Raw genomic sequence first — 25,872 nt, 5'->3', positions numbered from 1 at the left:
ACATGGCTATAATAGAAATAGGGGACGGCCTCTTTAAACCTGGTTCATATCTCTCCTGCCTATCACAGTACCAAGCAACTCTAGCTCTGAGCCCGGCCACAGATTTACTTTGACTAGTAACATGACTAGTAACATATCTGCAGAAGAGCTGAAAAAGCTCTTCTCACACCAGGTGTGGCCCTCTTAGCTCCATGAAGAACTTACCTGAGCCAGCACAAAAGCCTTATGGAGTATGACTAGATTGTCTCATCATCCCAGACATGGCCTGCTTAGGTGACCCAGCAGCCCATTGGTGCCATCTGAATATTACCTCTTTTTGGGGTTTTCTTTCTTTCTTTTTTCTTTTTTCTTTCTTTTTAGAAAATCACCTTTCATTCCAGATGAGACCTCCTACTTAGCCTATAGAGTGACTCATCAGACAAATCTGTCTTGCTCCTTGATTCCCATGGCTAGCAGTAAAGAGTGGTGACACAGCCTTAATGGAACAGTGGGAACTGATGCAGGGCACAGAATCACCGAGACTCATAGACAAAGGGACAACCGTCAGATCCTATATCATGGAAGTATATATACTGGCCCACAAAGAGTAGCAACCAGCCCAAGAAAACCAACCACAGTTAGTGTTGTGAAGCAGTTTCCTCCATGATAAACCTTCATGTTGGAGGGAGGCTTTAAGACACAGGATATTCTAAGAGGTCGTCAAACATTCCATCCTAAAGGGAAGTTGGCTAAGATAAGAAAGTAAACAACTCAAAGCTTCAGCAAGTTCCTGAAATTAACTAGGCCTGTCCCTCCCCAAGCAAACAGAAGCAATAAGGACTACAGAGAGAAGACTCTCAGAACAGCCAAGCCACCTTGAATGAGCAGAGATCAGCCAAGTTACCTAGAATACTCTCAAACACGCTGAACTGTCTACAAGAGGCTCAGACACCTGAGCGTCCTGAAACAGTCTCCAACCTGCTGAACTGCAGGCAGTGCAGTGAGCTTATCCGTGAGCTGTCAGGCATGCTAGAATGGGCTTTGGGTGATGCTGCTGTGATTCATTACTGTCTCTGTAAGGAACTCCTCCCACACATTCCTTTAAGTAATCCCAATAAAACTCATTAGTTCACCAAGTTGGGCTTTAGGAGCATCCTTTCTTTGGTGTGTTGTCAGTTCCCTATTTGAGGTGAATAGATGTGTGTTCATGTCTGCCCAGTAACAGTGTCACACAACACCATGATACAGTTAGTACGATGAGCTCCTGTGCATCCTGCCTTGTTTCCTAATTATGACCAAACAGAGAAAGCCAACTATGTCTATCTCTACACTGACGGACACAGAAGTCATTAAAAACTCCCAAATAAAACCCAAAGACACTGTGTGGGGTGATCATGGAGAACTAAAATCAGACTAGAGGATACTGAGTACCTTGATCTCCTTCCTGCTCCAACAGTCAACAACCCTAACCTAAGAAGCCTCAGATCTCATTAATACTAACAACCTATTGGCTTTACATCATATCACTCAATGCACAAGTCCAGCTTTCAACAGGAAAAGACAATGCATGCAGGAAGGCAAGAAAATGCACTTTCTGAAGCAAGAAGGCACAAGAGTGGCCTAGAGTCTGAAGCTAACAAAGATGATATTTAAACTGTGATTAATGAGATATGGCTACTATGGTTAGGATGTTGTCTTTTCTGCAATGGTTATGCTAAAGGCTTGTTCTTCCCCAGGCAGTGATAACAGTAGGAGATCTCAGGCCACTGGAGCATCCTTGTGGGAAAAGTAAAGGTAAGATTAGGATTATGGCCAAAGTCAAAGGATCCAAAGTTAGTTCTTTTGTTACAAAAATCCTGAGACAGGCTCTGACTCACTAAGGCTTCTGGTTAATTCACACAGCCTTCTTCCTACAGAAACTCTTACCATGCATAGCATTGAGTATGAGGCTTTCTCCAGAGTCAAGCACACCACGCCTATGAAATTCCAACATCAAGCTAAATAATCCTTTTTTTTTTTTTTTTCTTTATAAAGTAGCCTGCCCTGCTTTGGTAAAATAAGTATGCCACCTGCAAGGGCAGATGGGAAATAGGAACACAGAGAAGGAAACAAGACAAAATCAAAAGGAAATACAAGTTGAAAACACTATAACAGAAATGAAAATTGCCCATCAGAAGAATGGACATGCCCAACCAGAATCTGTGGGTCAAAGATTGGTCGGTAGGGCACTTCCTACTAAAGGACTAGTCCATCACCACATCATCAGTTATTAGGGAGATCCAAAACCATAATCCCACCTCCTAACTAACAGGATTTTTTAAGTAGGAGCCAGGCATGGTAGCTCATATCAGAATTCCGCCATGTAAGAGGCTGAAGCGGAAAGATCATGAGTTCAAAGCAAACCTACGGTAATAATGAAAGTCTGTCTCAACATCAAGACAAAAGTAGAAAACAACAGGGGTGAGGAGAGCTGAGAAAGCATTTAGGCCTCAGACCTTGCTTGTAAGAACAAAATGTGGAGCAGCGGCTGTGAAAAGCCGCATGATAGTCACATGATACCAGTGATTTCACATACACAGAAGCGATATGAACAGACATGCAAACATAAGTCCATATGATCACAGAAACAATTGGGATATAAATGTATAGCACTGGTACATGCTATGACATCAAGTGACCTCAAAAATGTTAAATAAAAAGAGCCGGACACCAAAGGTTATGTAATGTATAAGTCTAAGTCTATGGATACAGAATACAAATGGGCAGCTGCTAGGGGCTGGGATGGGCAGACACTATTGCACAGATGTGAGATTTATCTCCACTGGGCAGTATAGGAGTATCTTAGAACTACAGAAAAGTACTTATAAAATGCCACTGAGCTTTTCACTTTATGATGGTCAGTGTTGTTCTAAGTGGATTTTACCTCAAAGAATTTCTTTTAAAATTTGATGCGAAATGTTGGGCATGATGGTGCCCAACTGAATTCCTTGCAATCAGGAAAGGGACAGCAGGACAGATGTTGATACAGGGCCACCCTAGGCTACACAACAAACTACAGGCCACCGAGGAATAAACAGTTAGACCCTGTCTAAAAACATGCAATGTTTAACAAATGAAAAGTCCAACAAGCTGCCACCAGAAGACTTTCAAGAACTGTCCAGAGAAGCCCTGCAGAGAAAAAGAAAATAACTTAGGACAGAAACTCAGAGCTAGTCTGTTTTTCCATCTTTCAGACTGGCCCATTGGTTCAATGAAAAGGAGTGAGAACTGAGTGCTTACAACGATAAGAGGGATGAGTGACATGGAACTAGAATTCACACGATGTTATAAGGGATGGGTAAGGGACTGGGAACCCTTTTCATAGTTGCCTTCACTGGCCAGGACATAGTACCACATTACTGGACTCAAAAGAAACTTTAAAAAAGATTTGGAACTAAATGAAAATGAAACCACTAGTCTTCAAATTTTGTGGGATGCAGCAAAAGCAATGTTTACATAAAAACATAAGCCAGACATAATGGTTCATATATGTAGTCCCAGATACTCATGCCACTGAGGCAGGAGAATAGGTTAACCTAAGAGATCAAAATCACACTGAGCAACATAAAAGACACCTCCTAATGGGGATAGAGGAGAAAACATATAGCAAAGTAATAATGACAAGGTTAATTTTTCAATCAAAGACTAAAGAAAAATATTTATGACTGAAGAATAGATAGCCTATTTCAGATAGCAAAACATCATGAAATTTTAATCATTTGGATAAGGTAGGTAATTTTAAAATGAGTTTTTTTTTTTTTTTAGAATTTTATAAAGTTGAAGAAATACCTCAAAACAGAGTGATTAGGAGGCACTGTCCAAAGCAATTTACATACAACATCATATTCTAACTTTATCACAGCTGTAAGGTAGTAATAAAATCTCTATTTTCACTGAAATTCTTCCTCCTCCAAGAAACAGAAAACCAGACCCATGATAGATGAAGCAGGTTAGGGAAAAGTCCAAGATCTGGGCTAGCTCCGGGGCTCAAACTACATCACCCATCTTGGACTATGTCCAAATCCCAGTTCTGCTGCTTCCTGTGTAATCCTCCTTCTGAGGTTCACCTGTGGCCCCACACCTTCAGGCTGTTACCCCATGATGCTAATGGAGCAGATGCAGCTGTGTTTCGTGTCTTTTCTTGTTCCTACATTCAGTAAGAAGAATTAAAGGAATTTTCAAATTGCCGCCACCCCCCCACACACACACACACACACACACTTGAGTTCCTGTGACTGGCCCAGCTAGGCCAGGTACCTCCCCTTGGTGATGTCACCATCATCATGCATAGTACCAGAGTTTCCAAATAATTTAGATCAGTCACATGTTCACTCACAGAATAATGCCCAAGACTATTAATGGGGATAACTGATAGATGTTCAATGACAGGATTCAGCAAGGCCTCCTTTGTAAATAAGAAATCCATAGTTTAGGAAAGTAGAGTTGCCCCCCCCCAAAAAAAAAAAAAAAAAAAAACCAGACATTTAGAAAATGAGTGTATGTTGTTTAAACTCAGGTCTAGTAAAAGCTTTAACCACTTAGGCTTCAATAAAGACTAGTCTTAAGACTGTAAAAAGGTGACCTTACTGCTTTCCTAAACCCATCACTCGCTGTAACATAGCATACTTTTTCCTCAAAACAAAATAAAAACAAAAACCAAAGCAAAACAAAAAAAACTCCTGAGCTACCATGTGAAAATTCATAACTTAAAACTGTGAATTTGACTTTTAAAAGTTTAATCTGCTTTTATGAGCTTCAAACAATAAGAGCTAGTTCAGAAAGTTCATTACCAAGAAAAAGTTGTAACGTTTAAGTTCCAGAAATATGTTATGTATACCAGATTCATATCGGCTTTGGGACCTCAGTGACAGAAGACCTATTTTCTGGCTCAGTAACCTCTGTAGACTTTACTTTGTGGAGAACCTTGCATCCTCCTGTTTTCTTTGCACTTCCACGTGAATTGTATTCCAATTAATGTACAACATTAATTGTCATTCGGAACAGGAGAAAATCAATAGAGACTTCTGCTTGGGACCAAGATGCAAGAGACTCTCAAAGGACCCCAGTGGCTCAAGCTTGGTTCAATGGACAGTGCGGGAGTGCAGATTTGAGAGGGATAGGTAATGTCACTGTGAGCTGAGGGATTAGGTCCCCGGGAGGCCAGCAGCCTCAGGGACAGCTCTCTCCATGTTTCCCTTGGCCTTCAAAGCAACCATGAGAGACCCTAAGGCCAGGAAGGATCACTGGAGGTGGGGGCGAACGTGAAAGAGCCAGCACCCGGCAATACACAACAGGCCAGGAGTATCAGGTCATACCGGGAGACAAGGCTGGACAAACAGTCGAGAGACGGCCAACAAAACTCCCGACTTAGGGGGCGACAGCAAACCCACTGCGAAAAGCCACACGGGCCAGCGCACCTTCCGGACAATGCACAGCCCGGCTGGAGTAGGAGCTGCAGGAAGGATGTGAGATGGCACCAGACGGCCTAGGAAGAGTGGGAGTGGCTGCGCACGCACGCCTCGCCAATCCCGCCCTCGGCGCGCTCCTCACGATGACGTAGCCGGATTCCCGCTGACGACACGCGAGGGGCGGGGCCGTGACGCAAGCGCCGGAGCATCAAGCGGCTCGCGCAGCGGATAAGTCGAAGTGGGCTTGTGGCCCAGCCCACCGGTCAGCAGGGCTTGGCAAAAGCAGCGAGCGTGCGCATTCAGTGCCAGGCTCCGGCGAGCATGCGCACTCCGCAGTACGGAGGCTGCTAGTTGCCGTGGTAACTAGGAGCAGTTGAGCCGGTGGCCCCGAGGTGGGGAGGCTGGTGTGCGTTTGCGCTGAGGCTTGGAGGAGCGCGGGTGCTGAGGGAGGCGGCGAGGCCAGGACGCCGGGTAGTGTTGGGGCGGAAGCATGGGTGTCGCGGGAGGTCCGGGCCGTGGGCGCCCCGCCTGGCGTGTGGTTTGATGAAGGACCTCATGGGCCACGACCAAGGACATCACTCAGCTCGGCAGGAGTATTTAGAACTAATATGCCGTGTCTCGTGTTCCTTTTTATTGATGTGTATATAAACTGCCTTCTGTTCAGTTAGAGCAATAGGTGACTAAAGGTCATGTCACCAAGTGCTGTGTCCTCCTACCTGGCACAACCTGCTACCCATGTGCAAGCTGAGATTTACAAACAGGCAATTTTCTGTTGTCGCTGTTAGTGCCTGGCAAAGGTTAAGTTTACCACTTTCCCGTTGCCAAACTAACAGGTCACCTCTTCTCCGTTTATTTTCTCATACAGCTGGACTAAACCTGGTATGTTTCGAATGTTTTTTTAAAAATTATAGAATCTGCTGATTAAGGTGGGACTTTGATGAGACAGATTTTAAACGCTTGATATTAACCACAACGGTATAATAAAAACTAAGTGAAATTGTAGACTAAATAGCTACCTATGGTTAACAATAATATGAATCCTGCTGGAAATTAAACAATACTTGGTCTATACTGAATTATAGGCATTTTGAACTTGGAAAATTATGGTAGTGACCGTGCATTATTTTACATCTCCTTTTCCATCCTAAGCCATGGCAAGGAACATTAAATACAAACTTCTTTCATAGATCCCCATGCCAGAACTGAAAAGGAACAAGGAGGAGGGCACAGTGAAAATTATCTAGGCTGCTGAAGGAGCTGAGCAGCCACTGGTTCTTTTCTTACTCTTGAATCAGGCGCCTCACACATTAGTCCCTATGGAACTCACTTCCCTGTAATCTTTTACATTGTAGTGCGGTGTATAATGCGGTGGTTTAAAACAGGGCCTCTTAGCATGCCGGGAGACTACTCTGCCAGCACCCTTCTAGAGGTCCTTTGATGCTATTCCCTAGGTTGCTTTTTTAAAGATGCCCTGTTTCTCTTCACTGTGGAATACTATGAACTCTTGCCTTCATAAAAATAACACCAATAAATAAATAAATTTATTAAATAAAATTACTGTATGAAATTCACAAGATATTAATAAAAACATTGCAAACAGAACAAAAAAAATATCACCATGGTCCCCAAACTAAAAGAGGCAATACCAGATACTTCCCTTGGCTTTGAAAGGGAATTGGAGCAACAGTAACCATTTACAGTGTATCTTGTGCAAAACAGTCCTAAGCCCTTAGGATGTTTTGTTCTTTTGTACAAATAATCCTGCAATGTCAGTGTTTTTTGTGTGTTTAAGAGGTGCAAAAGCTGAGCTGGAGATGTTTAGATAGCTTACCCCAAAAAGCAGAAAGCAGGTTGGGACTTGGTGAATCTTCTCCCTATTCTATCCCATCTGTCTGATGGTCAGGTTGAAGGTAGCCAACATGCCCTTATACCCACTTCTTCATGGTTCCTTTCTCCCTGAAAAACAAACACAACATGCTGTTTTCCTGAACAACTTTGCTCTTGCTCATGTTATCTAGCATGCTTATTTCTCTCTTCAAGACTTAAATGTTGTCTTTAAGGGTTGTTCACTTCCTTGGTGTCTGATTTTGGCCTGAGACTTTGTCCGAAAACTCCTGTTTTTGCTTTAGATTGTTCTTTGTATTCACATTCATTCTAGCACTGTGGTAAGCTATTGGAGGACAGGGATGGATTGGGTTATGACTGTGTAAATTGGAAGGCGTAGCTCCATGCTGCCCTGTAGCTGGCATGCCCGGTATTATATCCATAACCCTAGCAGATCTGAACATTTATGAACACTCTTACTTTCTGTTCACAGCCGAAGAACAGAAGGAACTGTAAAGTGTTGCTAGAGTTTGTTGAAGCCACACCACGGTGTTTCCTGATTGATCATGTTAAAAAATAAGGTATTCCATCTTTCTCAAAACTGACCCTTGGTTTCACTCATGGGATATAGTCTAACTGGACCTTCTTTGAGTGTAAAAATAATTTACAAACCTTGTGTCCATGAGGAGCTGTGAGCAGGAGTGGGAGGTGTATGATGTGGGTAACAGACAGTAAATCACTAAGTACTGCTTGCAGGCTTCTCCTGACTCAAGGACCTTGTCCTGCAGGAAACGCTATTAAGGTTTCACCAAATAGCTTATGCTTAAGAGCATAATGTTTGCCTGGAGTCTACTTTAGTTATAGCAAAACAGCAGGGATTCATTTAGACATACCCAGGTTTAAAAGTATTGGTCTATATTTAAGGCTCCAGTAATTATATGAAAAGGTTTCCTTTGTTTCTAACAGACATTGGGCCTGGGATTTGCTCTGATTTGGGTACAGTGGCTCTGGCATTCCTTTCCATTGTTTTGGTAATATGCCATTAATGGAGCACCAAGCTTCAGCTTTCTTCTAGAAGTTGTTGTTACCTATGTTATATACTGCTCCAATCAATAAGATAATCCCAACTTCCTACTTTTTAGGATTGTTCATCTAAAAAGGGTAACTTAGCAGTCAATGCAGTTGCCTTACAGGACCACATTTTACATGATCTTCAACTTGGACATCTCTCAGTAGCAGACCCTTGTAAGACAAAAGTGAAAAAGAATGAGAACAAGTCAAAATCTCTGAAGAGAGACATAACAGCCATAATAGATACTGGGATTAGAAAAACTATAGAGGGCCCCAAAGTGGAAGATCCAGAAAAGGAATATGTTCTAGATCCCACGCCACCACCGCTAACTTTAGGTAAGCTATCTGGTCATTTGTCGGCTTCTCAAGCTGGACAGTACCCTATTTATAGGGCTGAAAAGCAATGGTGTATTTGGGGTAAAAATACAACCTTAACATTTTCATTTTATTGGCAGATTCTGACAGCCAAGTATGTTATTTGTAAGTCTTTAAATGCCAACTGTTCACCTGCCAAGGTTTTGTTTTTTGTTTGTTTGTTTGTTTTTCACTTCTGAGATGAACTATTGGTAGAATTGTCAAATAAACAAGAAAGCTGTCAGCAATACTCTTAAGTTACAGCAACAGGGCAGGGGACTTGCCTTTGGGAGTGAATTCCAGGCTGTGTGCACTGTGCCTGGCTTTATCTTGTGCCCTGTGGCACTCTACATAAAGCCAGAGTTGCTCTGTGCTTCTGTTTGTTTGCATATTTTTGTTGGCTTTGGCCTTCAACTCTCAATCTCCCTGCTTCGGCCTTGTGAACGCTTGACTTACAGGCATGTGTCTGCATCTTTGTGTTTGGTGAATGTAGTTTCCATCTGGCATTTTCTAGAAGAGCCTGGTTCCACTGAATTAAAGACAAATTTCAGGTGGTGCCTTTCCTCCTTAACCAGCTTCCTCACCTCCAGTTGAGGCAGCAGTGTCTTTACGTTGGTGCACAGCCCCAGCAGTAATCCTTCTACTCCTCAGCCCAAACCTTGCCTTGAATCTGTGTAGTGACTCCTCACTTGAACTAAATGCCTTGATGGTCCTCATTTCAAGGGACCCTTCCCAAAATTTTCACAGGTGCAGTGCTTTCTGGTGAAACACTTTGACATCAGTTTAAATACCATCCACAAATTTAGTGCCTTTTCTGTCTTAATTGGATCCCTGCTATACACTGCAGCCATAATTTTTTTTCCAATGAGAAAAGGTCTCACTGTGTAGTTTGAGGTGCCTTAAACTCAACCTTCCAGACTCTGCTTTCCCACCATATTACAGGGGTAAATAAAACTGTAAAATTCTCATGAATCTATTTTTTTGTATTTATTGTTTGGCAGAATGAAGATTTAGTTTTACCTTGGCAACCTCAGCATATAATTGTTTTCTATGACATCAATAACTTTCCCGTTTCACTTAAAGAAAGCCCTTTAGTTCCTCTCTTGGGCACATCTGAGTGGCCCGCATCTCTGCTATGTTGCTCTGGAGCCTCAACAAACCCTAAGGCTGTAGTACTGCCATAGTCTGTCTGACCACTAAGACTACTGAAGAGGGACAAGGGTACATCATATATACAGTCTGATAACTAGACAGGAATGGAACACAGGACAGTGAGATTTCGTTTAACTGCTTAGATGGGCAAAAATTGAACTTATGAATTACTTCTGGAATTTCCCATTAAATATTTTCAGATTATAGTTGACTGTGACTCATTGAAACCCCAGAAAGTGCAACCACAATAAGGAATCATGACTTCAGTGGATAATTAGCTCAGCATTAATTCCCAGGTTTCTATCACTATGGTAGTATGGTAAGGCCACAGAATTCTTTATACCATTCTTATAATCTTTTGTAAGTCTGAAGTTGTTTTATACTGGGAAGTTAGAAATAAAAGATTTCTAAGTGATTAGGCATGGAAAATAGGTTTGGTTAGGGCTGTTGTGTTGTATCATAGGTGACAAAGACTAGAGGTAGTAGAAGGCCTGCACAGCACACAAAAGAAACTCTCTCATCAAGCAGTTACCTGTTTTGCACCCATTTTGTTCTTTTAGCTGCTGAGGTAAGGAGCAGAAAGTTCACACGTTTGGTTACAAGTACAGAATAGCCAGCCAAGAGTGACAAGAATAGCTATTCAAGAGTGACAGGCTGACAGGCACCTTGAGAGAAAGCCTTGTCTCTGGAATTCACCAAGAAAGCCTATTCTCTGCTCTACTGCTATGAGGTACTGCTTTGAGGTACTATTACAGATACAGGTTTGTGCAGTTCAGAGTATGGCCCTTGACAGTCATGTCACCTACAGTAAGTCTAGGCCCATCAGTAGTCTAAGAATAAATAAGGGCTGAGCTCATTGCCCAGTACAATAGGAGAGGCTCTGGGCTCAATTCAGCTTTTTGTTTCTTCTCCTGATGATTTTAGTGTTGGTATATTTTTACCAGAAGTAAATCTAGTGAAGTAAGTTAATCTCACCTGTATTATCAGGTGAGTTTGAGATATAGGTGCTTTTCACGGGATTTTTGTTTGTGTATGATTTCACAGGTAAAGGTGTGTGTGTGTGTGTGTGTGTGTGTGTGTGTATGTGTGTAGAGCACAGGTTGGTGTCAGTGTCTTCCTCAGTCACTCTCTACCTTATTTTTTGAGACAGGGTTTCTCACTAAACTGGAGCTCACCATTTCACCTAGACTGGCTAGCCAACAAGCTCTAAGGATCTCCTGATTTGCCTTGCCCACACTAGAGTTATAGGTCTTTTCCATAGATGCTTATGTGGATGGCCCTTTACTGGCTGAGTCACTCTACACAAACACTTTGGGCACTCATTTTATAATTATCTCCTTTTCTTATTCTGTATTTTTCCCTTGTGCTTTGTATTTTATCTAGATAAATTTCATTAGAAATGTCTCTTTGGAAAAAAAAGACATTTTAGATTTATACCTACTATTAGATCTGGTTGCATTTTAGCCCGTTTTCTTGGAATTTCTGCTGTTGTCATTTCCTTTTTGATTCTTTCACTTTGTTGTATTTCCTTTTCCTAGCATCTTAGGTAAAACATCTGTTTGCAGACTTTGTTTTCTGGCAACTGCATGCAGATATACCCATCCCTGTGAACTGCTATTTACCTCCCATGTTGACACAAATGTTCTCAGACCTACTTAGCTCTTGGTACTTATGTCTCCCCAATGTCTTTTTGGTTTTCTCTACACCCCAAATTATTGATTCCCATGGGTTGTGCATCTGTTATGTGTCTTTTCCTGGGAAAACATAGAAGTCTATTTACCTAGAAAATATATCCACTTTCTGTGAGATTACCTTTATGTTCTAGCCTTTCAAAGTATATTCTTACTTCTTCCATGAATTTTTCTAGGACCAAGAGTACCTTTCTGATGGGCCCTCTGTGCTGGGTTGATTTTTTTTTTTTTTAATGTACCTCTACTGCTATTTAGCAGTTTGTAGATACTGGTTTACATTTACAGTCCTACCAGCCCTATGCCCAGGAATATTACTGGTACTTTTTCAAAGTGAGTCTCCCATGGGATATAAGCTCAAGTTATGGGTACTTATAAGCCTCTTACTTAAAGAATGTATCCTTACATAGCATGTTATTGATGTGCACTTTATAACTGTCATTGGTGAGGGCAGCAAGGCTAAGTGGAAGAAGGCAGTGCTATAGGCTGACTGTTAAATTAGGTGAAAAACAAGAAGGAAAAAAATCAGTGTTCTTCAATTTCTATACAACTAAATGTCAGTCCTCTTGCTTGAAAATCACTCAGCATTCAGAATGATGACAAAGTCTGTATAATAAAAACATAAATCATTGAGAGTGCCAAATATGATCACTGCCCTCCATAGAAAAGCACCTTGCTGTGTGTTGTGAAAGGCTGCATAATGCCTCCCTAGAATATCTGCATGCAGATTGTTTCTTAAAAATTACATGTGGTGACAACTAGGGTAGTCAGTAATCCAATTAAAGGGGAAGGCCTGTTCTGACACCTTCTCCACTATTGCTAGGAGTCTTAGCTGGGGTCATTCTTATGGATTCCTGAGAATTTCCCTGGCACCAGGTTTCTCCCTAACCCATAATGACTCCCTCTATCAAGATATCAAGTTCATTGCTCTCCTCCTCCGTCCCTCCCCCAACTCAGTCTTTTTGATATCTCATATTCCCATCCCTTCCCTTCTACCCCCTCCCAGTTTAACCAGGAGATCTTAACTATTTTCCTTTCCTGGTAATTGTCATCATAGAACCTACATCCAGCACTGGGCTGAGCTCCTGGAGTTCAGTTGAAGAAAGGGAGGAGGGATCATATGAACAAGGGAAATCAAGACCATGATGGGGAAAACCATAGAGACAGCTGACCTGTGCTAGTGGGAGCTCACAGACTATGGACTGACAGCTGGGGAACCTGCATGGGACTGAACTAGACCCTCTGAATGTGGGTGACAGTTATGTGACTTGATCTGTTGGGGGGGGGCAGAGCTGGCAGTGGCACCAGAACTTATCCCCAGGACATGAACTGATTTTTTGAAGCTCACTCCCTATGGTGGGATACCTTGCTCAGCCTTGATACAGGGGGAAGAGGCTTGGTCCTACCTCAACTTGGTATGCCAGACTTTGTTGACTCTCAAGGAAGGCCTTAGCCCCTCTGAGGAGTGGATGGGGGTGGGAAGGGCAGGAAGCTGAGGGGGGAGAGAAGGAGGGAGAGGGAACTGGGGTTGGTATGCAAATGAAAAATATTTTTTAAATAAAAAAATTATATGTGACTATGTATGCTAAAATACACAAGCTTTCATTGTGTCTTATCTTTCCTGTAGCCCAAAAACTGGGCCTCTTGCCACCTCCCCCATTGCCACTGTCATCAGATGAATGGGAGAGGGTGAAGCAGAGATCCCTCCTGCAAGGGGACTCCATGCAGCCATGTCCAATATGTAAAGAAGAATTTGAGCTCCAGCCCCAGGTACCTAACATAACAGACAGAGGTTTAGATCAGCAAGACAGTGCTTCTCCTGTGTTAGCCAGAGTGACACCCAGTTCCATGCTCCCTTGCAACTTTCAAATACTTAACATTTTCTCTACCACCCCTAAAGTGTGTGTGTATGGCTGAACACCATCACTTGACACGTCCACTTACTGGTGTGACACAGTCCAAGTATGCCATTTGCATCAAAGGATGCTTTGAATATCTTCAAAGAACTATGGAAGCATCCTGGTACACAGTAAAAAATCTTTATTCGCACATCTCTTAACATAGATGGGTGGTTATCCTGGTGTATAGAAAGCTCATGAGCTGCCACACAGACTCATTGCTGTGCCTGACTAAATTTCCAGCTCCAAGGAGCCAAGGTCACTCATGCTTTCAGAATTTGGGGAGAAATGTGGTTTCCCCAAAATGCTTTTGCATAATATAGCCTTAGCTTCTACATTTTAGGCAGCTGAGAAAACCCAGCATGCAGCCAGGCTTTGGTCCCAGCCAAAGATCCCAAACTACATGGGCTATCCTGACCTCTCAAGCTTAAAAATGCTTCATTATCAGCAAAAAGCTCACTGTCACTACACTTTTGCTCTTCAGTAATGTGAATTAAGATGCTTAAAGTACACTTTCATTCTAGTTCTCCCAGAAAACCTAATCTTTGTAGGAGTTGGATATTGGAAAGATTTCAGTCAGCCCTTGAACCACAGAACTGTCATAAATAGTATATAATTTAGTGCTGGAGTACAAGATCATTAAAGAAAGCTGCAGGGACTCTTCCAGCCTAAGCAACTCATTTATTGTCCTGTACATGTTTAACCTGGCTGGATGAAGAATGAAAACTTAAATATCTCAGAGTGTTATGTAAGCATTTCACTAATCTTTGTCATTTTGTTTGGTTAAAGATACAAACACTATCGTGTTAATCTTGCATTTTGTTGTAACAAAAAATAAAAACTCAAAGACTGATATTGAGGTTCAAGTTTCAATCTGAAGAAAGAGAAGTGGCCAGCCACTAGCTCTTACCTCTATCTCAGCCTGAAAGGGCTGATCTGTCTCCAGAAGTTCTCCACCAAGCCTCAGACTGCTGCCTCTCCTCAGCATGGCTGGAGAATAAATCTCTAATAAGATCCTTTAGTTTCTCCTTTTATACCTGTCTCCACCCAGCCATATCATTCCTGTCTCCACCTCTCCAGTGCTGGGATCAAAGGCATGAGCTCTGTTACTCTTTACTTTTATGTAGCACAGTGTGGCCTTGAACTCAGATCCAGCTGCCTATCCTGAGTCCTGCAATTAAAGGCGTGTGCTACCCTACCTGGCTTTATGGCTAGCTAGTACGGCACACTTAGTATTCCTGTATTAGATTTCTTCCTAGTTAAAAACCGTTTTTTTCTGGATTTGAGAGAAGGCTCAATGGTTTAGAGTACTTACTGGCTGTTCTTCCCAAAGACCCAGGTTTGATACCCAGTACCCATACAGTGGCTCACAACTTTAGTTCCTGGAGATCCTATGCCCTCTTCTGACTTCCATGGGCACAAGGCATACAAATCAGATATACATGCAGGCAAAATACCCACACACAAAAAAATAAATAAAAACAAAAATCAATTTTCCCAACATAGGGTAATTTTGAGATACTTTCAAGTAATCTCTTATCTCTGGAGTAGGTGATACCATTTAACAGTGAGAACAGGATTCACAACAGGCCAACTCAGAAATTATGGCAAAACAGAAATAGATTTAGTCCTCACTTGTGTAGCTATCACCATAATCTGTTTGCCTGTAATGAATATATGGATATCTCAAAGTATAATATTCTAATATAGAATGATATAAAAATATATTTAGACCAGATTGATATCAGTTGATAAAAGACTTTGAAAAATTACATTGAAAAAAATCACAGATGGTTTTAATACAGTAGTTTATTAAACTTAAACTTACAGTTGGTAGAACCCAGAAAAGGTTTTAGGGGGCTTAACTCACAAGTTAAAAGCACTGGCTGCTCATCCAGAGTACCGGGGTTCAATTCATAGCACTCATAGGGTGCTCACAATCACTTTGAACTCCAGTTCCAGGAGATCTAATGGATGTGGTACACAGACATACATACAAGCAACATACCCATACTCCTAAAATAAAATATTTTTTTAAAAAAGGGGGGGTTTCCTTAATCCCACTTAAGAAAAGTACAGAGTGAGCACTAAAAACGGTAAGACATTCATCTACCCATTCACTTTCTCCACAACCAATTATACCTACCCATGGCTAATGGTCTAGGATCCTTTCTCCTTACTGAGTTTAAGCTAGTTTTGTTTTTTGTTTTTCCAGGCCAAATATCACTGATAGGTGGGGAGTTTGACTCAAGGGTGAAGTTTGCTTATGAACATACTTGCTCTTCATTTAAAGAGAAAGATGTAATTTGTCTCCCCAATGTCTTGCTATTTAAATATAAGACTCTCAGAATTGTCATAAAAAGCTTTGATTTTAAGTTTAAGAGTGTAATTTAAATGAGCAAAGTCCTGTAAAAGATGTTGCTTATTGTGTCTCTGTTCCTTCTACCAAGTCCACACCACATGTACGGGTTCCTTCCTGCCCCTCCCCATCTACCTAGCAGTGTCTACCTTGCCACTCCTCTTACTGGCTTAATATGAAGCATGATGTGTTTTCCAGTATCAGGGTCATTGGCTTTGTTTAGGTGATTTGTTTAGGCTATACTAAACTTACAAATGTACGTGTGCAAGTGTTCAGCTGTCTGAATACTAACCTTTGAGTATTCAGATGTGCTTGTAAAGGGTGCATTATTAACCCAGACTCTGCTCTCTCCTGGTGGACAGGTGCTGCTTTCCTGCTCACATGTATTCCACAAGGTAAGTAAGTAATGCTATCCTGGGCCTGGCCTCCTTCCTCACGCATTTGAAGAGCCATCTGTTGATCCATGAGCACCATTTGTAGTGAGAAACATGGCTTTAGGGTAGACTGCAGCTCATCCTGCTGTGAAAATCATGGGTTCTGTGTGACAGAACCACTGACGTTTATGTAGCAGATTGTTAGTACTGCACATCAAAGCTACTGATAGCTTAATTCCTGCCGGCTGTTTGCAAAGCAGTCTGACAGATAGCATTTTACCTTTATGCCATTGACTTTCAGAGGGTTTTGAAGTCTCTGCATGCATGTTCTTGTGGGAAAATCATTTTTGGAACAGGTTTCATGAGGAAGGTGTTAACATCTGATGAAACCACTTCACTTCATAATATAAATTGGACAGAGTTTCAATTATGAGAAAAAGAACACTGTAATTACATTAGAAGTAAAAATGTTGTTTATAAGTAATTACTTGTAAAGTTTTAAGTGAAATCCTTTTCTTCAGGCATGCCTTCAGGCTTTTGAAAAGTTCACAAATAAAAAAACCTGTCCCCTCTGTAGAAAGAACCAATATCAAACCAGAGTGATACATGATGGGTCCCGCCTGTTCAGAGTAAAGTGTGCCACCAGGTAAGAGTGTCCTCAGTGCCCTGCAGAGGGGAGACAAATGTTTGCAGCTCAGGCTGTGATTATTAATCCAGATGGTCACCAGAGCAGCCCAGACTGGGAGGAAAACTGATTTGTTAAAATAAGACCACTAGGGGCTGGAGAGATAGCTCAGTGGTGAAGAGCACTAACTGTTCTAGAAGACCCAGGTTCAATTCCCAGCATCCACATGGTGTGGTTCACAACTATCTATAACTCTAGTTCCAGGGAATTGGCTGTCCTCTGACTTCCATGGGCACCAGGCACACAACATGCATATACATATTTTTAATTTAAAAATGAGGTAATTAGGTGGTCATCATTTCTACATGTGTTTTAGAATCCAAGCCTACTGGAGAGGGTATGTCGTTAGAAAGTGGTATAGAAACCTGAGGAAAATAGTCCCTCCTACAGATGCCAAGTTAAGAAGAAAGTTCTTTGAGGAAAAGGTGAGTGTGTATCACTACCTGTCTACGCACACACACGGTGAGTGAATATTTGGGACTAGTAAAGCCAACAGGAAGTACAATTGCATTTTGCTTCACTTTTATAGCTTTATGCTCAAGTTAGTGGCCTCCAACCTCAGTGCATAGAAAAATGACATTCAAATCAGCTTTAGCTTGACCATTGTGTGCTGTTTGGTGATAGCTCGCTGAACCTTGTGGGGTCACCTCATTACAGAAATAGGCAATTCCTGTCTGTGCTCACATATGCTCACTTTCCATTTTTTATGTTACATGACAAGGCTGTCTTAGGTAGGGTTTCTATTGTAAAGAGACACCGTGACCACAGCAACTCTTATAAAGGAAAACATTTAATGGGATGGCTTATAGTTCAGAGGTTCAGTCCATTAGCACTATGGTGGGACATGGCAACATGCAGACAGACATGGTGCTGGAGAAGTAACTGAGATTTCTACATCTTGTGCAGGCAACAGAAAGTGGTCTGAGGCACTGTGTGTAGCTTGAGCATGTATGAGCCCTCAAAGCTCATCCCCACAGTGACACATTTCCTCCAACAAAGCTATACCTACCCCAACAACACCACATCTCCTAATGGTATCACTCCCTTTGGGGGTGTTCTTTTAAATCACCACATGGGAGGTGCTTGTCTTACAGTTTTCTGTGTCTCCATTTGAACAAAAAAGACTGACAGGTCTAGCCATTGTGAGTAGGTACTTTGGGATTCTTTTTCTACCTGGGATGTGAATGTCACTACTGGCCTAAGAATCAGTTATAAAGACAAACATAGTAAGCACTAGATTTTGTATTTGTTGCAAACATTAGTATCCTTCCAACTTATTTTTCATGTACCTTGTTTTAGGTTTGCTAATATTCTGTGTTTGTTTATCCCAACATGCTGGCCTCAGATCACTGGGATAAACTCCTCAGCCAGACATGATGATCCATGTCTATAGTTCTAATGCTTGGGAAACTGAGGTAGAAAGGCTGCTTGAATCTATAATTTTAGGCCAGCCTAGGCACCATAGCAAGACCCCATCTCAAAAAAGAAAAGGATTGGGCTGGAGAAATAGCTCCATGGTTAAGAGCACTGGCTGCTCTTCCAGAGGACCTGGGTTCAATTCCCAGCACCCACATGGCAGCTCATAGCTGTCTGTAACTCCTGCTCCAGAGGATGCTGTCTGTAACTCCTATTCCAGAGGATGCTGTCTGTAACTCCTATTCCAGAGGATGCTGATGCCCTCATACCTGCAGGCAAAACACCAATGTACTAAAGTGAAAATAAATAAATTATAAAAAATTGAAAAGAGAGCTGAGATGTTAGTTCAGGAAAAAGAAAGAAAATAAAAGAATCAACTTGTCATAATCACACTGTGCTATCATCCCCTATAGAAGTATATCACTGACAAGCTTAGTTTCTTTGGTTTTCCATTTAGGATGATGACTATAACCACGACAGCCTTTAATGAAAAACATGGTTCCTTATTTTCTAACTATTTTCCTTATTATTGCCACCTTTAGCATAAGACTAATCACAACCACATACTCCCCTGTCCCAGAAGAGACTCATTTACCTCAGAGGAAGAAATGCATGTGTCTGTGACCCTGTGTGTGGTTTTTCCCTTACCTGGGTGAGCCAGCCCACTCCAGCTGTGCTAGAACTCCATTGATTATAAAGCAATATAATTTTTTTAGTATGTTTCCTAGGCAGTAAAGGGACTGGTATCAGCACAAGACACCCCAAGACCAAGTTCTCAGTACAAAGGAGATTTATTTGCCCCACAGGGACAAAGGACAGGGAATAAGAGACAAAGACAGAATACAGAAGAAGGGAAAAGGGGGAAGAGAAAAGGGGAAGGGGACAAGGGAGAGAGGAAGGAAAAGGTATTTGTCGTAGAGAGGCAAAGGAGTGCCTCTGGATAGAGAGGAGACAGGCAGGGCCCATAGCAGTTCATGGATGTAAAAGGGGAAGTCCCAGTGTTAGGATGAGGTGTTTAATTTTAATTGGGCATGTTAACTGGGTGAACTAAAGGAGACTTCTGATTACTGGACTTCAGTATTTGATAGGTGAACCTTGGTAGTCAGCCTCAGGAGGAGGAATTGGCCAAATGAGGGAATAGACATTGGTGGCTAGCTTTAGGAATGTGATCTAATGGTTTTTAGCAAGGAAGAGGGAGTAGGGGGAGGGGCAAGACCTTCCAGAGCCATGTTTGTCATGCTTGGACAGCTAGAGCCCCTTCAGGCGTCAAATAAGTATTTGTTCCAAGCAACAGTCATTAGAATATGTAAATCCTTTGGCATGTTCCTGTCTACTGTTGGGTGAAAAGTTTCCTGTTTTCCCACATTGCTAGCTTCTTTCTCAAACACTGCCACTTGCAGAAGGACTAAAATTGAGTAAAAGTCCTGCTCATTATCTAGATGAAAAGAATGTTTCTGTTTGCACTTCCCGGGATGAGTTGTTTTCCCCACACAGAAGACAGCATGCCAGCCTCCCTTCAGGTCTGACCTCAATCAGGGCATCATTAGTCAAGACAATATCCTGAATAAAAACCGGGATTGGCACTCTGGGCCAGTTTATCATGTTCCAGACTTAGAGCTCATTTTCATCTTCCCTACAGACTGATGTCTTCTGCAGTTGTTCATATCTTTATGTGTCCTTCTGTGCATTATATTCAATCGTTTGATGGTCATTGTTCTCTGAGTCATTCTTGGTAATTTTTTTATTTTATTTTATTTTATTTTATTGTCTTTTTTCTTGAGAGAGTCTCACTATGTAGTCTAGGCTGGTCCTGAATTCATAGGTTGAAGTCTAAGTGGTGACTACAGGTAAACACCACTGAGCCAGGAGCCCCTTATGAGTTCTAATATACAATAATATATGGCTTACAGGTCAAAGTCGTTGTTTTTGTAAAATTTTAAGCTAGACTTGATAACCATCTATATGTGGATAGTTCTTTCGTGTTGACATGTAATGGCTTTGGAATGGCTAGGCTATACTTTGCTTTCACATAAAGCAGTCATGACACTCAGTTGATGGTTCTCACTGCAGTAATATTTATCTATGAGGTTGTGACACAGCACATAAACTCATGTGGTCTGAGAACATGTGAAAGACACAATGTTTTCAGAGCCCACCTATGATATAGAAGTTTATAAAGCTCTGTTCTGAAGCAAAGGGAGAGCCTGTAGTGTCTGAGGCCCATAGCTCTGTTCCATGTCTCAAAATGTTTTTCAGACACTGAAAACATTTGTTGTACCTTTACTTGCTACCCCATTGTTATTTTCCCTAGAGGTTTTTAAAGTCCCCAAATAATTCATTCCATGTAAGAAAATACATTTTTAGTTTCTTTTAATGACAAGGCAAACTAAGACCAGCCATCAAATGAAGGCAGATCTCTGCTCACCACCACCTTCTATCCTGCAGGGAAGAGCTGGGAACCTTTGCAGGCCACAAGGGCCCCTCTGGCTTTATGTGTCTATCACAGCATCAGTTCCACTTCTCTGAAAAGGACAGCACTTTGGCAGTTGAGTCCACTGTGGTCTGAGACTCTTGATTAGTAATCAAGAACAAACCATTTGTTGTCCATGGGAGGGCAGGAAACAAAAGTGAAAGGATGGATGTGGCTATTCTAAGGAAGTAGAAGCTGAGCATGAGCAGGAATAGATATGCTAACAGCTGAGAAGACAGGTTTGAAGGGTGGAAAGATGGTTAGCTGATAAAATGCTGCACAAGCATGAAGACCTGATGCTCAACACCCAGATAAAAATATCACACACTTGTAATCCCACGTGGGTACAGGAGGATCTTGGGAGCCCAGTGGCCAGCCAGCCTAGTTAAGTGAAAAAAAAGTTAAAGTGAAGAGCAATTGAGAAAGATACTAGACATCACCCTCTAGCATACACTTGTACATGCATACACACACATACATATGCATATGCATATACATATATACATACATATATATATGACACATACACAAGAGAAAAAAGCAGATTTCAGCCAGAAATTTGAAACAATAAATAAGGTGATTATAATTTTATAAAGTAACAAAATCCATCAAGAATATTCAGTAAAGGCTGGGCGTTGGTGGTACACACCTTTAATCCCAGCACTAGGGAGGCAGAGGCAGGCGGATCTCTGTGAGTTCGAGGCCAGCCTGGTCTACAGAGCTAGTTCCAGGACAGGCTCCAATGCAATATAAAGAAACCCTATCTTAAAACAACCTCACCCCCCCCCAAAAAAAAAAAAAAAACATGTGCAGTGAATGTAGTATATAAGCACTGGACATTTGTATCCCCTACTTCTTAAATCATACACTCTTGGATATTAAGAGTCATATAGGTCCAGATACAATAATATAGGATATAATTACCCTGACTCTCACAAAAGATAAGCTAGACCAAAAACTCAACAGAGAAAACTGTGCCATAACTCAAGATGACATGTAGGGATTGTTCTACCCAACAGCTATGAAACAGAGATTCTTCTCAGGAGCCTATGGGCTTTTTCTCCAAAATAGATCACATTTTAGGCCATAAAGGAAGAGTCAATAAATTAAAAAAATAAATCAAAGTAATGCATCAGATCACAGTGGAATAAAACAAGAAACCAGTACTGAGAACTTTAGAACCTGTACACATGTATGGAGACCAAGCAAATTTGCTTCTAAATGACTGTGAAGACACTGGATAGGAAAGTGTCAAGCAGCATTCAGAATCTTGTCAGTGCAGCAAAGGCAGTGCTGTAGGGGAGTTCATAGAAATGGGGCTCATTTACCTTAAAAACTCAGTTACTGTAAGTTGATAAAGATGGACCGCAAGACCTCCAAGTAGAACAAAGTGAACCCAAGATCAGAACTAAATGATACAATTGGAGCAGAAGTTGACGAGATGGAGACTGGAAGAGCCCAAGAGTCAGCAAAACGAAGAACTGGTTCTTTAAAATGATATCTGGGATCAACGAACATTAGCCAAAGTAACCAAAAGATGTAAAAAGCCAAAAAATAATAAAAATTAGAGGTGAAATGGAGACATTACAATACACCCATAAAATCCCAGAGGATCACTAGGGATATTTTGAAAATATTCCCAAACATTAGAAAGATTAAAAGAAATGTATAAATTGCCAGCTACATCTGATCTACCAAAATCAAATCAAGAGGCTATAAACCATCTACACACAAGATTGAAGCAATAATGACATTTCTCAACAAGAAAAGACAAGAACCAAACAGGCAACTGCTGAGTTCTACCCCAGTCTTTAAAGAACAGAAGGAATGGTCCTCAAACTACCTGTCAAATAAAAAGGAAAAAAAAATGTTACTAAATCCTTTCTTGAAGCTAGTATTAGTCCTATTAACTTTTTCTTTTTCAAATTTTATTATTTATTTTACATCCTGGCCACAGTTTCCCCTCTTTTCCCTCCCCCCTGCCCTACCCTCAACCCACTCCTCTGTTTTTGTTCAGAAAGAGGCAGGCCTCCCATGGATATCAACAAAGCATGGCATATCAAGTTGCAATAAGACTAAGCACCTCCCCTTGTATTAAGGCTGGGCAAGGAAAACCAGTATGAGGAATGGGTTCACCTAAAAGCTAGCCAAAGTGTTAGGGACAGCCCCAGCTTCCACTGTTAGGAGTGCAACAAGGTACACAACTGTCATGTATATGTAGAGGGCCTACGTCGGTCCTATGCAGGCTCCCTGGTTGTTAGTTCAGACTCTGAGTTCCTGTGAGCTAGTTAGTTGTTTCTGTTAGTTTTCATGTAATATCCTTGACCCTTCTGGCTTCTACAATCCTTCCTCCCTCTCAGGGAATCAAGCACGATTTCCCAAGCTTGGCCTAATGTTTAGCTGTGGGCCTTTGTATCTGTTTCCATTAGTTACTGGATGAAGGGTCTCTTATGACAATTAGGGTAGTAACCAATTTGATAATAGGAGATGGCCAGTTCAGACTATTTACTTATCGACTATTGCTAGGAGTCAAAGCTTGAGTGATCCTCATAGATTTGTGGGAGTTCCCTTGCATCAGGCTACCTGAGCCTGAAACCCCACCCCCTTCCAGTTATATCCTTTAGTACTTTCCCTCTCCATCTCCTCCCCAACATAATCCCTCAAGTTCCCATCCCCACCTGCCCCTAGTCCACCTCAGGAGATCTCTTCTATTTCCCCTTTCCAGGAAGATCCATGCAGCCCTCCTTGGACCCTCCTTGTAACCTAACCCCTCTCCATGTGTGGATTGTAGCGTAGTTATCCTTTACTTTACAGCTACTCCACTGAGGAGTAAGTACATGCCATGTTTGTGTTTCTGGGTCTGGATTACCTCAGGATAACTTTTTAAAGGATAAAACAATAAATTACAGACCAATTCCTAATAAAGTACTAGGCAAGCTGAATTCCACAACACACTAAAAAGATCGTGCACCATTGTGTTATGTTGCTGTGCTTGTCATAGTCACTATTGTGATGAAAACTCATGACTAAAGCAACTGAGAAGGAAAGGGTTTATTATCAGTCATCACTGTTAATCATCAAAGGGAATCAAGGCAGGAACCTGGAGGCAGGAGCTGATGCAAAAGTCATGGAGGAGCACTGCTTACTGGCTTGCTCCCCATGGCTTGCTCAGCTGCTTTCTTAAAAAACCCAGAACAACCAGCCCAGCAGTGGCTCCACCCACAATGTTGCCTACAGTCTGATATTAGGGAACCATTTTCTCAATTGAGACTCCCTCCTCTCCTATAGTTGACATAAAACTAGCCAGTACAGTTTCTCCTTGCTATGAGAAATTACCAATGGAAAAAAAAGTTGGAGAGGGTTATTTTGGCTCAGAGTGCCAGAAGGGGAAGTCCATCACAGCAAGAAAGAAAAACTGAAGATGTTCACCCCTAATGACGGGAGTTTATTCACACCTTGGTGGATCACAAAGCAGAGTATAGAACCAAAAGTCACAGTCCCAGATGTCCCATATCTTCTCAAAACAGTGACACCAGCTGGAGATCAAGTGTTCAAATAAATAAGCCTACATGCAATACATCACATTCAAGCCATGACAGCCATAATGAAGTTGGTTTCATTCTTGCAATGGGTGGGTTCAACATCTGCAAAATAACAAATGTAATATAGCACATAAATTCAGAAACAGAAATCAATTATGTGATCATCTCATAGATGCAGATAAGGCCTTTGACAGTTCAACATCCCTTCATGATAAAAAGGTTTGAAGAAACACAGGAAAGAACCAAATACCTGAACATAATAAAGGGAATATATAACAAATGTTAGGCACCTTCATACTAAATGGGGGAAACCCTCAAAGCATTCCTCTTAAAATCAGGAAAGAGACAGAGATATCCACTCAAAAATATCTGAAATTTTTGACAGTGATCAATAAGGCAAGTGAAAGGAATAAAATGGGTAAAAATAAGAAAAGAAGTCATAGTGTGCTTTGCAAATGATATGACCCTGTTCTTAAAAGACCCCAAAGGCTCCATCAGATCAGAAAATGCTCCTTGTGAACACTTTTAGCCAAGTAGCAGGATAAACTAGAGAACCTTTTCTATGTACCAACAATAAGCATGATGATAAAGAAATGAAAACAGACCCATTCACAATAGCCTCAGAAAATAAAACACCCAGAAACCAAGCAAAGAGTTGAAAAACAGTGGAAATTAAAACACTGAAGGAATTGATGGAGGCACTGAAACATGGAAAGACTTCCCATGGTCATGGGTTACAGAATCCATTTTGTGAAAACTGACCATGTGAGCAAAAGCAATTTACAGATTCTGTATAACCTCCATCAAATTTCTCATAACATCCTTCACAGGATTGAGAAAAAAAACTAAAATTGATATAGAAGCACAAAATAGCCAAAACAACCCTGCACAGAAAGAACAGTGCTAGAGGTATAATGCCTGTTCTCAAAGTATATGACAGTCATAATAACAAAACCAATGTGATGCTGACACAATGGACAAATGGACCAATGGGATAGAATAAAGGAGCTAAAAATAAACCCACACACAATAGTCACCTAATTATTGACAAAATGTCAAAAACACATTGAAAACAAATCTCAATTGATTGTTCTAGGAAACTGGATTTCACAAGAAAAATTGTGCTAGATCCCTCTCCTGTAGGAAATTATATTCCAAATGGAACATGTACCTTAATGTAACACCTGAAACTACTAAAGAAAAACATAAGGGCACCACTTCAAGATCCAGACATAGGGAAGGATTTTCTGAAGAGGACTCCAACACCACTGGAAATAAAGCTGAGAATTAACAAAGGGTGTAGCATGAAACTTAAAGTGTATACACAACTAAAGAAACAATTGGGTGAAGAGACAGCCTACAGAATGGGAGAAAAAGTACTTGCCAGCTATTCATCTGACAGTGTCTAGGCTATATACAAAAAACAAAAATGAACCCAAAACTCATCCCGTCAATAAATGGCCAAATAAACTGCACAAACAATTCTCAAAATAAACTCAAAAGGCTAATAAACATGAAAAAAACCACTAATTTAGTCAAAATTAGGGAAATGCAAATCAAAACTATATAGATAGTCCATCCTACCCTGTTCACAAAAGTTAGTATCACAACAA

General features: G+C 41.3%; 1 protein-coding gene across 1 annotated transcript in view; it reads left to right on the top strand.

Moving 5' to 3' along the window:
* Positions 1-7,742: 7,742 nt before the first annotated feature.
* Rnf32 (ring finger protein 32) overlaps positions 7,743-25,872 on the top strand; it is a 32,314-nt gene continuing 14,184 nt past the window's right edge. Inside the window, exons 1-6 of the mRNA XM_051203157.1 lie at positions 7,743-7,831; positions 8,393-8,657; positions 13,143-13,285; positions 16,135-16,167; positions 16,668-16,792; positions 17,148-17,256. Of these exons, the coding sequence (XP_051059114.1) occupies positions 7,817-7,831; positions 8,393-8,657; positions 13,143-13,285; positions 16,135-16,167; positions 16,668-16,792; positions 17,148-17,256 (690 nt within the window). The 5' untranslated portion in view covers positions 7,743-7,816. The remainder of the gene's footprint in view (positions 7,832-8,392; positions 8,658-13,142; positions 13,286-16,134; positions 16,168-16,667; positions 16,793-17,147; positions 17,257-25,872) is intronic.

Source organism: Phodopus roborovskii, unplaced genomic scaffold (genome assembly GCF_943737965.1).
Source record: "Phodopus roborovskii unplaced genomic scaffold, PHOROB, whole genome shotgun sequence".
NCBI lineage: Eukaryota > Metazoa > Chordata > Mammalia > Rodentia > Cricetidae > Phodopus > Phodopus roborovskii.
This window is presented reverse-complemented; position numbering and strand designations above follow the sequence as displayed.